The following is a 14,035-nucleotide window of genomic DNA, read 5'->3' as shown; positions in this document are numbered from 1 at the left end:
AGGGAAAGCAAACATGTCCTTCTTCACACGGCAGTAGGAAGGAGAAGAATGAAAGCCCAGCAAAGGGAGAAGCCCTTTATAAAACCATTAGATCTCTGGCCAGGCACAATGACTCATGCCTGTAATCCCAGCACTTTGGGAAGCCGAGACAGGCCAATCACCTGAGGTCAGGAGTTTGAGACTAGCCTGGCCAAATGGTGAAACCCTGTCTCTACTAAAACTATAAAAAATGAGCTGGGAATGGTAGTGCATACCTTTAATTCCAGCTACTTGGGAGGCTAAGGCAGGAGAATCCCTTGAACCCAGGAGCCGGAGGTGGCAGTAAGCTGAGATTGCACCATTGCACTTCAGCCTGAGCAACAGAGTGAGACTCCATCTCAAAAATAAATAAATAAATAAATAAAATCATCAGATCTCATGAGGACCAATTCACTATCACAAGAACAGAATGAGGGAAACAGCTCTCATGACTCAACCATCTCAACCCAGTCCCTCCCATGACATATGGGGATTATGGCAACTACAATTCATGATGAGATTTGGTTGGGGACACAGCCAACCATATCACGAGTACACCAAAACTCTCAGAAATCATCATTGAAGAACTTTTCCGTGTAACCAAAAACTATCTGTTCTCCAAAAACTATTGAAATAAAATAAGAGAAGCAAGGTATCATGCAGAAGGAAAGGAAAAAAAGACAGAAAATATGCAAGAAAGAAAATAATGTTAGAGAATAAAATAGTAAACAGACATTCCAAAAGTTTTGTGAGACGAACAATATATTTAAAAAAAAAAAAAAAAAAAGAAGAAGAAGGCGGGTTGCAGTGGCTTACGCCTGTAATCCCAGCACTTTGGGGGCCCGAGGCGGGTGGATCACCTGAGGTAGGGAGTTCGAAACCAGCCTGACCAAGATGGATAAACCCCGTCTCTACTAAAAATACAAAATTAGCTGGGTGTGGTGGTGCATGCCCGTAATCCCAGCTACTCGGAAGGCTGAGACAGGAGAATCACTTGAACCTGGGAGGCAGATGTTGCAGGGAGCCAAGATCGCGCCATTGCGCTCCAGCCTGGGCAACAAGATCAAAACTCCATCTCAAAAAATAAATAAAAAACAAAAAGCACAGAAGCAGAATGCTTGTGGCTCCATTAAAAAAGAAAAAAGAAAAAACAGGAATCTAGGCTGTTTTCCTGCCATGCCATACAAGTGAGTGAACAATTATAGAGAATTGTAACCAAAGCCCTAATTATCTGGTATATCATATGTGAGATGTAAAACAAAAATAAAAACTTGTTTTATTCCTTCTTCTAGATATAAGTTCTATGAGACTAGAAACCATTTCTTACATATTTGTATTTTTACATCTAACAGCATGACTTACATATAGTGACAGTCTTATGAATAGTTAAATTCATGAATAAAACCACTTTTTTCAAATTGACAACATGTAAAATGACATCAACTATTTAAACATAAACAAAAATCTTTAATACAAAGAAGTCATTTCTTTTGCTTCCAAACAAAACCAAACAAAATATTTGGAAGTGATCACAGATGATAAATTATAAATACCATAACTGAATAGTATTCATTTATATTAACAGTGATATAGGCCAGGCGTGATGGTTCACACCTGTAACCTCAGCACTCTGGGAGGCTGAGGCAAGCAGATCACTTGAGGCCAGGAGTTCAAGACCAGCCTAGCCAACATGGCAAAACCTTGTCTCTACCAAAAATACAAAAATTAGCATGGCATGGTGGCACATGCCTATAATCCCAGCTACTTGGGTGGCTGAGACACAAGAATCACTTGAGCCTGGGAGGCAGAGGTTGCAGTGAGCAGAGATCGCACCACTGCACTCCAGCCTGGGTGACAGAGCAAGACTGTCTTAAAAAAAAAAAAAAAAAAAACTGATCTAGGTGTTATACCATAAGCCTGAGGTCCTAGATTTGTAATATGTCTGAGCTGGACTAGTCATTTAATCTTTCGTCCATTGACAGAAAGAATTATCCAGCCCTTGCTAAAAGGCTGAAAGTGACAGAGAGTTTATCACCTCAAGATGCAGCTCATATATTGGAAAGTATCCATTTAAAAAACATCGTCTTTAGGATTTCCCCCTCCTGACAACATAGGAACTAAATACCCATTACAATCCAACTAGATCCATAAAAGAACACACTTTTCAAAGCATTACTGAGTTTGCGGAAAGAAACAGAAGATTCTAGGGATGAAAAACAAGAACAAACAAAAAATAGTAAGTTAGAAATGGAGTGGGAGTTGTGAGCAGTAAGCAAACCTAAGGTCAGGGTGGTCCCCAGGAAAATACCAACACTGAGAACCAGAGACTAAGTCAGGCTCACTTCAAAGTGGGAGGCATGGGCAAGTGTAGGACTACTGCATGAATCCCAGATTCCAGAAGGGAGCACATGCAAATCTTCTTTTCCAGAAAGCATCCTGGATTCATGCCCTGAGGATCCTATGGCCAAGGTCAGTGAAATATTAGCTCCACAAGCAAAGGCTGCAAAATACTAATGTAAATAAACCACCATGAATGAGACTCAGAAGAAACAACCAATAGCAGATTTTATAAGACTATGCATGAAATGTTTGAGAAATAAAAGATAGAATCTAAAAATGGGCTGGGCACAGTGGGCTCACACCTATAATCCCAGCAGTTTGGGGGGCTGAGGTGGGCAGATCACCTGAAATTAGGAGTTCGAGACCAGCCTGGCCAACATAGGGAAACCCCATCTCTACTACAAATGCAAAATTAGCCAGGCGTGGTGTAGCATGCCTGTAATCCCAGCTACTCAGGAGGCTGAGGTGGGAGAATCACTTGAATGTGGAGGTGGAGCTTGCAGTGAGCTGAGATCGTGCCATTGCACTCTAGCCTGAGTGACAAGAGTGAAACCCCATCTCAAAAAAAAAAAAAAAGAAAAAGAATCTAAAAATGAATAAGCAATAAAATTATTATATACAATGATTCAGATGTGGAAACAAACCAATAGAACTCTTAAGGGAGGCCAGGCACAGTGGCTCACGCTTGTAATCCCAGCACTCTGGGAGGCTCAGATGGGCGGATCGCTTGAGGCCAGGAGTTCGAGACTAGCCTGGCCAATATGGCAAACCCTTTCTCTACTAAAAATACAAAAAAAAAAAAAAAAAAATAGCCGGGCATGGTGGCATGTGCCTGTAGTCCCAGCTACTTGGGAGACTATGGCACAAGAATTACTTGAACCCAAGAGTCAGAAGTTGCAGTGAGCCAAGATTGTGCCACTGCACTGCAGCCTGGGCCACAGCGAGATCCTATCTCAAACAAACCAAAACAAAACAAAACAAAAAAACTCTTAGAGGAAAAATATAATTGTTGAGTGAATAATAGATGGGTTATAGCAGAATAGACACACCTAAAGAAGGTAGTAATGTCCTAGAACAAATTACCCAAAATGTAGGACACAGACAAGAGGGAAACTATGAAAAAGAGATTAAGAGACAAAGAAAATAGAATGAGAGTATCTAGGATATATCTAATCAAAGCTCCAGAAAGAGAAGACAGAATGCAGTACAGACACAAGTCAAAGATCATCACTGATAATTTCCCAAAACTTCTGAAAGATATTAATCTATATAGAGAATTATGGTATAGATATAGGTACAGGAAATATAAAAAGAAATCCAGAGGAACTAAATTTACTTTCCTACCTGAAGTAACAACAACAAAACAAGGACAAAGAATATGAAACAATTTTTAAGACATTGGATATCAGGCAATGAAAGTAAGTGATCCCTGAGAGACCAGAAATAAAGCAAACCCTACAATTATGCCAGCCCAATGCCTTGGGAGAGTTTTCCAGGCCATAGCACACAGAGAGGGAATCCAGGAAGACCCCAGTTGACTCTCTGAGTTAAGGAGACAGAGCTAACAGTCTAGAGATGAAAGCAGCTGGAGTTCAGAGGGCAGAGTAGCAGAGAGAACAGTTACACAGGATATGCAGAAGATCTCCCTCAAGTGTTCAGCTAAGCACTGATCAGAGCATAAATATGAGAAAACTACCCAAGACCAAGGAAAGAACTACCCAAAAGGATCAGAGGTAAGAGTGCTGGAACTCGCATAGAAGTAGTACCAGTTCCAACTAACCAGACTGAAAACTTACGATTCATGGGACATTGGATATGGTACACAGAAAAGTTTTGCCTTGGTATCCAGAAATAATTAGCCCTAAACTGGGCACTGCTCTTGTCCCACCTAAAGACCTAACAGGATCAAATTTTTTTTTTTGAGACGGAGTCTCGCTTTGTTGCCCAGACTGGAGTGCAGTGGCCAGATCTCCGCTCACTGCAAGCTCTGCCTCCTGGGTTTATGCCATTCTCCTGCCTCAGCCTCCCGAGTAGCTGGGACTACAGGCGCCCGCCACCTCACCCGGCTAGTTTTTTGTATTTTTTAGTAGAGACGGGGTTTCACCGTGTTAGCCAGGATGGTCTCAATCTCCTGACCTCGTGATCTGCCCGTCTCGGCCTCCCAAAGTGCTGGGATTACAGGCTTGAGCCACCACGCCCGGCCCAGGATCAAATTTTTTAAAAATAACTTAATTGTGTCCCACAACAAAGCTAAGGAATATTTGTATGAATACAAAAGTATACAGATCCGAATAAGGCATAATTCATGTCTGCCATCCAATCAAAATTACTGCTAGGTTTAAATGTTTGTCCCCTCATAACTGGTGTTGAAATTTAATTGTTGTTATAACAGTATTAAGAGGTGGACCTCTGCCCTGATAAATGAACTAATGCCATTATTGTAGGAGTGGGTTCATTATCGCATGAGTGGACTCACTCCCTCTTTCTCTCTCTCTCACCCTCTCACTTTCTGTCATATTACGATTACCACAAGAAGGTTCTCACCAGATGCTGGCACCTTCATATATTGCACTTCCCAGCTTCCCAAACTGTGAGCCAATAAATTTCTGCTCATTATAAATTACCCCCTGTCTGTGATATTCTGCTAGAGCAGCACAAGGCAGACTAAGACAATTACTAAACATGTAAAGAAGCAGGAAAACACGCCTATGAGGAGAAAAATCAATGAATCAAAACTGACCCAGACCAAAATAGATGTTAGAATTAACAGACAAAACCACTAAAAGTTATCTAACTACATTCTGTATGTTCAAAAAGTTAAGTAGAGACATGGAAGATATTTAAAAGACCCAAATTGACCTTCTAGAGATGAAAGCAAAAATGTCTGAGATGAAAATATACACTAGATAGGATTAAAGTGAGATCCTGTCTCTACAAAAAAATACAAAAAAAATCAGCTGGGTGTGGTGGCACACACTTATAGCCCTAGCTACTTAGGAGGCTGAGGTAGGAGGATCACTTGAGCCCAGGAGGTCGAGGTTGTAATGAGCCAAGATCATGCCAGTGCACTCCAGCCTGGGTAACAGAGCAAGACTCTACGTCAAAAATAATAATAGTAATAATAATTAGATAGGATTAAAAGCAGATTAGATATTATGGGAAAAAAAGATTAATGAACTTGAAGGTATAGCAATAGAAACTATCCAAAATGAACACAAATAGAAAAGAGCAAAAATGTGTACAACATTAGTGATCTGTGGGACAACTTCAGTACTAGTGGCCTAATACACGTGTAAGCAAATTCCCTCAAAAGGGGTGGAGGGACAAAAAAAACACTTAAAGAAATAGCCAAAAATTTTTCATATTTGATGAAAACTATAAAGCCACAGATCAAAATGCTTAATAAGCACCAAGCACAAGAAACGTAAAAAAAACTACACCAAGGCATAGCATAGTGAAATTGCTCAAAAGCAACAGTAAAGAAAAAATCCTAAGGCCAGGCTTGGTGGCTCACGCCTGTAATCCCAGCACTTTGGGAGGCCAAGGCGGGCAGATCACAAGGTCAGGAGTTTGAGACCAGCCTGACCAACATGGTGAAACCCCGTCTCTACTAAAATACAAAATTAGCCAGGCATGGTGGCAGGCACCTGTAGTCCCAGCTACTCAGGAGGCTGAGGCAGGAGAATCGCTTGAACCCTGGAGGCAGAGGTTGCAGTGAGCCGAGATCGCGCCATTGCACTCCAGCCTGGGTGACAGAGCGAGACTCTGTCTCAAAAAAAAAAGAAGGAAAAAAAGAAAGAAAAAAATCCTAAACTCAGCTCCAGGAAAAAGACACATTACATTTGGAGGAATAAAGACAAGGATGGCAGCAGATTTCTCATTGGAAACAATGCAAATAAGAAGAGAGTAGGGCAACAACATATTTAAAGTACTAAATTTAAAAATTGTCTATATCCAGCAAAAATATCCTTCAAAAATTCTCTTATTGCCCCAAGGCCAGGTACCAAACAACCAGGGACAACCCCTATGATGAAGTGCCCAGTGACATTATCCAAACAATCCAATCCTAAGCCTACTTAACCTGCCTCACCTATTCCTTCCCAAGGAAACCACAATAGAGGTGCCTCCCTACAGGTTCCCTCCCTCTCTTTACCTCATGACTGACTTCGTGTCTTCCCTGAATGGCCCTGTATGGCATGCTGCTTCTCCCTAGGGAGCTGTGAGTATAACAAAACTATAAAACTCTTTCTGGGTTATTTCTCTTGATCTGCATCAGGTTTCACTGTATCTCACCCAAGATAATATGGCTAAAATAAAATGAAAGCTATAGGCCCTTTCCATATATTAACAAAAAAAGAAAAAGAAAAAAATGCAATTAGATTACTTATGATCAGTAGAATAGAGAAGTGCACTTTTGTGGCATTCTCAAAAGTAGATATAAAGACAAATCTAATATAAAAATCAAAAGGAAACTAGACCATTCCAATAATAGCACTAACCTGACTTTAGACAGAAGTTCTCCTCTGTCTGCACAGTCCACACTGACTTGTCGGATAAGTTCATGAAATATCGTGTTGTAAATGGTCTGTTCTTTCTTCAACATATGTAGTAGTTTGTGCATCTGTCAGAAGGTAAGTAACATAATCAGTACTTACTACAGTCTTAGTAAAAAACGTTTTAGGAAGTTAACACCCTAAATGTAAATAAGTTTTAGAAACATGTTGATTAATTTATTTCACTTACATTTTCATTTATATATATACATACAAAAGTGATATTTGATTTTTAAAAGTTGGTCTGCCTAGGCGCAGTGGCTCACACCTGTAATCCCAACACTTTGGGAGGCCAAGGTGGGCAGATGGCTTGAGGCAAGGAACTTGAGACCAGCCTGGGCAATATGGTGAGACCCTGTCTGTACAAAAAATATAAAAATTAGCCAGCCATGGTGGCACATGCCTGTAGTCCCAGCTACTCGGGAAGCTGAGGTGGGAGGATCACCTGAGCTCAGGGAGGTTGCAGCTGCAGTGAGCCATGATCACAGTGTACTCCAGCCTGGGTGACAGAGTAAGACTTTGTCTCAAAAAAAAAAAAATTGGTTTAATCACATGCCTCTTTATCTGATGCACTGAAAAGGTCACAATGTCACTTCTATGTTATACCTGCCAAAAATAAAAAACCTCAATCTAAAATCATGACTATACATACATCTGACAAACCAAAATTGAAGAACATTCTACAGAGTAACTGGCTTGTGTTCTTCAAAACAACAAGGTCAAGAAAAACAAAGAAAGGCTGAGAAACTGTTTCAGATTAAAGTTGTCTAAAGAAACATGACAACTAAAAGAACTGTGTGATCCTTGGATTCTGGACTAGGAGGAAAAAATAGCTATTTTTAAAAGTCATTATAGAGACAATTGATAAAATATAAAATTTAAATGTGGTCTGTGTTAGATAATACTATCATATCAACATTAAATTTCCTGATAACTATATTATGGATATATAAGAGAATGTCCTTGTTTGTAGGAAATATATCCTGAATATCTGGATGTTAAAAAGGCTTGATATCTCCAACTCACTCTAAACGGTTCAGAACAAAACGATGCATATGTAGACAGAGAAGGAGAGAGAAGGAGAAAGCAAATAGGGCACAATGTAAATAACTAGATGGAGAATCTGGGTAAAGGTTACATAGCATTGTCTTGTATTGAACTTTTTCTGTAAGTTTCCAATTCTATACAAATGAAATATATAAAACAAAAAAGAAATAGCCCTGATAAAGAAAAAAGTCTCTATCTATGTAAGACTAAAAGAGTTCTTTCTTAAGTAGAAAATAAAAATTACAAGTGGTGGGCCGGTGCGGTGGTTCATGCCTGTAATCCCAGCACTTTGGGAGGGTGAGGTGGGCAGATCACTTGAGGTCAGGAGTTTGAGAACAGCCTGGCCAAGTGAAACCCCATCTCTACTAAAAATATACCTGGCAGTGTTTTTTAGTGTTACATAAAATAATAAGGGTCTTACAATCAATGATACCTTATATTTGGTGAAATAATAATACTAACAATTAATTATACAGTGTCTATCACATGCCAGGAACTGTTCTAAGCACTTTACATTTATTATGTCATTTCATCTCCACAAAAACCGTATGAGGTGACATTATTATCTCCAATGTTCAGATGAGGAAACTGAGGTACAAATACATTAAATGACTTGTCCAAGGCTACCAGCAAATATACAGCAGGGTCAGAATTCTAACCCAGGCAATCTGCCTCCTGAGTGTATGCTGTTAGCCACCAGGTTGCATTCAGCTTTTCAATTACCTTAGTTGGTCCTGTATATTCCTGATTTTCCACACCAGCCCTCTCTAGCATAGTATCCATGACATCATTCAGCTGGGCCACTTCTACTCTTTTATTAGGTTTCCTAAAAAATTGAGGTGGCAGACTTATGCAATTAACATTGCAACAAGTAATTCTCAAATGGCAAAAAGAATATAATATGTGTAAAGAGAATATATACGCTCTCTGGGATATTAATGGCATTTTGAGCATTGGACCTAATCTATTGGGAGACCAATAATACAGTAGAAAAAAGCAAGAAAAATGCAAATAGTATGATTCTCCTCTTCATAAAAGAAAATAATGCTTCCCCCAAAAAAATTCTATATACCTATCACATAGGAGTGTAAGAACATAGCAAAAGAAAAAATGTGGGGAGATAAACATCAAATTTTTAACATTGGTTACCTCACAATGTGAGAGAAGAAAGGGACAAAGAAAAGGAAAAAAAAAGACTATAGCAAAATAGAGAAATACTAATGGTTAAACATACAATATAAAAGTACTTTATAGTATTTAAATATTATGCTGTATATGTAAACATGTAAAATTGAATATGCAATTAGACAAATGAAATTCATAAATATTGTATATACAATTGTAAAAACGAAAACACTGATTAGATGATGAAATTGTAGGCAATTATTGTCTTGGGTTGCTGCTATAATTTTAATAATTTTGTTTAATAAAGTACCAAGAAATATGTATGTATATAGCTATTCTTCCTAGAAAGATTTGAGAAAATAAATGTACTTACATGGACGGGAAGAGCAATAGCCTGTTTTCACTATCTGTGAGGAGAGTAGTGTATTTGCTACAATAAATAAGATAGGTAAATGTTATTTTAAGAAAATTTTCTAGCCTGTTTATCAATTAGCACAACTAACCCCCATAATCTTGGTTTCTAAGTACCATTCTCCACTAAAAGGAATCAGTACTCCTTGGAGAAGTGACTCACCACCCATTCCAGGGCTGGAGTTGGAAAATACAAGACGAACCTGGAAATCTTATCGAGCCAGAAAATAAGTGTTCAAATAATCATGGGGACATGTGCAAAGAACACAAGAGACAACTCAAAGGAGCGGCGTTTGGCCATGGGCCAAATCTGGAAAAATTTGAGCATCAAAATAATGGGCTGGGCACGGTGGCTCACACTTGTAATCCTAACACTTTGGGAGGCTGAGGCAGGCAGATCACTTGAGGTCAGGAGTTTGAAATCAGCCTGGTCAACATGGTGAACCCCCCTCTTTACTAAAAATAAAAATAAAAATAAAAAAATTAGCCAGGAATGGTCGCGTGTGCCTGTAATCCCAGCTACTCGGGAAGCTGAGGCAGGAGAATCACTTGAAACCAGGAAGTGGAGGTTGCAGTGAGCTGAGATCACGCCACTGCACTCCAGCCTGGGCAATAACAGCAAAACTCTATCTCCAAAAAATAACATAACATAACATAACATAACATAACATAACATAACATAACATAAAGATAGTAAAGAATTAAAATCCATCAAATAAAATAGAAATCCATTATTCCATATGGTAAAAAGGCCAACTAACAAATTGGCAGAAGAAATAATGATCATACAGAAGAAATGATGAAAATTTTTAAAATTCATCAAGACTGGGTGCAGTGGCTCACATCTGTAATCTCAGCACTTTGGGAGGCCAAGGTGGGTGGGTCACCTGAGGTCAGGAGTTCGAGACCAACCTGGCCAAAATGGCAAAACCCCATCTCTACTAAAAATACAAAAATTAGCTGGGCGTGGTGGCGGGCATCTGCAGTTACAGCTACTCGGGAGGCTGAGGCATGAGAATTGCTTGAACCCCAGGGGCAGAAGTTGCAGTGAGCCAAGATCACACCACTTCATTCCAGCCTGAGTGACAAAGCAAGACTTCGTCCCAAAAAAAAAAAAAAAAAAAAAAAATCAGCCATGCACGGTGGCTCATGCCTATAATTCCAGCACTTTGGGAGGCCAAGGTGGGCAGATCACCTGAGGTCAGGAATTCAAGACCAGCTTGGCTAACATGGTGAAATCCTGTTTCTACTAAAAATTCAAAAAACTAGCCGGGCATGGTGGTGCCTGCCTATAATCCCAGCTATTCAGGAGGGTGAGGCAGGAGAATTGCTTGAACCTGGGAGGCGGAGGTTGCGGTGAGCCAAGATCGTGCCACTGCACTCCAGCTTGGGCAACAAGAGCAAAACTCTGTCTCAAAAAAAAAAAAAAGTCATCAAAAGATCTAAAACCAATGGGTTGTTAGGAAATACACACTGAAGTATTTGGTGGTAAAAGTATTTTGAAAATATTCAAAATACTTGAAGTATTTGGTGGTAGTTTGAAAATATGTATGCATGATTGTGTATGTTTAAGAGCAAATGAGACAAAGTGTAAACAACCAGTGACTCAAGGTAGAGGAGGTAGGTATTCCTTTTCCCATTTTTGCAACTTTTTGTGCCTGAAATTACATTAAAATAAAAGGTTACCCAAAAAATGGGCAAAATATCGTTCTGAAGCATACCATCACAATGAAATGCAATGTATTATAACATACATATTGGAAAAGACAATATCAAAAGAGTGATAGCCGCTGGATATTTTATCATAAAATCTTAGTCCAAAGTTCTTGTTTTCTAAACTACAAAACATTCAAGTGTTGTTTCAGAAAATAAAAGCAAGATCCTATTTTCAATCCCATAAACAGGAATCAAAGACGACAAGATAATGAGTCTGCAATGTGGAGCCAAGCCCTGGAGCATGGATTATGAGATGCTGGCTCAGAGGGCTACTTTCCTTTGTCTCCATGATCATTGCTCAAAATCATTCCTAAACGGCATAGTCACGCATTCAAAACAAAGTCCCATTTTTAAAAAAATTCAAAATTAAATGGCAGGAAAAAAATATGAATAATATCACTAACATCCCAAACTCTTTTAAGTACTTTTAGTTTTTTTTTTTTTAATTTGTATCTTTCTTTTTAAAATTATTTATTTATTTATTTATTTTATTTTTTATTTTTATTATTTATTTTTTTTTTTTTTTGAGACGGAGTCTCGCTCTGTCACCCAAGCTGGAGTGCTGTGGCCGGATCTCAGCTCACTGCAAGCTCCGCCTCCCAGGTTCCCGCCATTCTCCTGCCTCAGCCTCCCGAGTAGCTGAGACTACAGGCGCCGCCACCTCGCCCGGCTAGTTTTTTGTAGTTTTTAGTAGAGACGGGGTTTCACCGTGTTAGCCAGGATGGTCTCGATCTCCTGACCTCGTGATCCGCCCGTCTCGGCCTCCCAAAGTGCTGGGATTACAGGCTTGAGCCACCGCGCCCGGCCTAAAAATTATTTATTTATTTATTTATTGAGATGGAGTCTGGCACTGTCGCCCAGGCTGGAGTGCAGTGGCTCAATCTCGGCTCACTGCAAGCTGCCCCTGCAGTGTTCACGCCATTCTCCCACCTCTGCCTCCAGAGTAGCTGGGACTACAGGCGCCCGCCACCACGCCTGGCTATTTTTTTGTATTTTTTGTATTTTTAGTAGAGACACAGTTTCACTGTGTTAGCCAGGATAGTCTTGATCTCCTGACCTCCTGATCTGCCTGCCTCGGCCTCCCAAAGTGCTGGGATTACAGGTGTAAGCCACTGGCCCCAGCCAATTTGTATCTTTCTTAATTGTATTAGGATGGCTGGCTCAAATGTTTCCTCATTTCAGTTTATATATTGCTCAGGAATATGAGTGTACTATTCTCAGGTTCTTCTATATATGAGAAGGAGGAAACAGTTCAACTTGTCAGGTATTCTTTCTTGTTTTTGTTGAGATGGAGTTTCACTCTTGTTGCCCAGGCTGGAGTGTAATGGCACAATCTTGGCTCACTGCAACCTCTGCCTCCCAGGTTCAAATGATTCTCCTGCCTCAGCCTTCCCAGTAGCTGGGATTACAGGCACCCGTCACCACGCCCAGCTAATATTTTTACATTTTTAGTAGAGATGGGGTTTCACCATGTTGACCAGGCTGGTCTTGAACTCCTGACCTCAGATGATCCACCCGCCTTGGCCTTACAAAGTGCTGGGATTACAGGCATGGGCCACCGAGCCGGGGCAGGTATTCTTTACATATCATAGTACTCACTCATCATAACACTCCAAACCTGAAACTCCCGTACTTGACACAATATGAAATTCTTCAGGAATCAAAGTATCTGTTAGTGTCTTTGGCTTAAAAGAAAAGAAAAACAAACAAAAAAAGAATGAATACATTAATAGAGAAAAAATTCACTTGCACAAATCCTAATTCCTAACCCAAAGAGATACTATGTTTTAAGATGAGAAATTTTGACTGGAGAAATAACAATATTAGTAATGTGGGTCACAGCAAATGACAAAAACTAACCAGAGCACACATCTCTAAAATAACCATAAATTAAAGAATAACCTTGGTACTAGTATTAGTCACATGTGTCCCATATATTCAGAAGTTTATTGATTCTTTTCCTTTAAATTCAGCAGGGAATTTAAAATTCAACTTAGCAAGATACCAAAGATAAGAATCCTACAACTTTATATGTGGATTTCTAGGGGAAAAAAACAATCTAATCTCCCACGCTGTGTTTTTTAGATTAAAACAGATTAACTGTGGTTTGCAAAATGGCTTAGAATAAGATATTTTGATCTTTTCCTGCTAAATACCCTTTTCCTGTTTCAAGAAGTAATTTCAAAATGCTATGAAGATTGGTGAGCAATGCAGGTTGTTATAGTATGACATTGTCTTATATTTTGGAGAAATGATTTTTAAAAGTAGACAGAGGGAGAGAAGATTATTTGTCAAATACTTTACTTACCTTATGCGGCACAATGACACCATCATGTGACTGTAATGAACGGGCCAAATGTGGGGGACAAACTGCCTTCTCCCTAGTCTGTCCTTTGGTATATTTAACATCATACAGAAAAGAAATATCCCTACAAAGTAAGAAAAATATATTCAAAAAACAAGTTTTCTATCTGGATACCACATAACAGCAGGTGAGATCTGCACAGATCCATCTAATGGGTAAGATGGTCCTCTGTGTCAGCAAAACTGATCTCCTTAAGTAACACTTTACTAAGCCTGAGGCATTAAACATGAATTTTCCCAAATTCTTTCTCTTCTCCACCTGAAACTTCTCATTCATATCACAAACTCTTTCCTTCAGTATCAGGTTAAAATATATTCTCTTTCCTGTGGTTATTCCCTCCACTTAGGTGCTTGATTCCATCTTTGCCCATATCCTCAGGAGTCACATTCCATCAGTCCTAACTTCTGTGTATCTCCAACTCTACTGGAACATCCCATTTGATCTATAATAAACTTTTTCC

At 39.4% G+C, this 14,035-nt stretch overlaps 1 protein-coding gene across 1 annotated transcript in view; it reads right to left on the bottom strand.

The window, feature by feature from the left end:
• The window catches only part of AXDND1 (axonemal dynein light chain domain containing 1), a 161,920-nt gene that overhangs the window by 134,902 nt on the left and 12,983 nt on the right, over positions 1-14,035 (bottom strand). The window contains exons 4-8 of the mRNA XM_030936362.1: positions 13,519-13,639; positions 12,810-12,895; positions 9,457-9,513; positions 8,682-8,784; positions 6,858-6,979 (exon numbers count right to left, since the gene is read on the bottom strand). Of these exons, the coding sequence (XP_030792222.1) occupies positions 6,858-6,979; positions 8,682-8,784; positions 9,457-9,513; positions 12,810-12,895; positions 13,519-13,639 (489 nt within the window). The remainder of the gene's footprint in view (positions 1-6,857; positions 6,980-8,681; positions 8,785-9,456; positions 9,514-12,809; positions 12,896-13,518; positions 13,640-14,035) is intronic.

This window comes from Rhinopithecus roxellana, chromosome 8 (assembly GCF_007565055.1).
Source record: "Rhinopithecus roxellana isolate Shanxi Qingling chromosome 8, ASM756505v1, whole genome shotgun sequence".
In the NCBI taxonomy this organism is placed as follows: Eukaryota; Metazoa; Chordata; class Mammalia; order Primates; family Cercopithecidae; genus Rhinopithecus; species Rhinopithecus roxellana.
The sequence above is the reverse complement of the archived record's forward strand: the minus strand, read 5'-3'. Positions and strand labels throughout refer to the sequence as shown.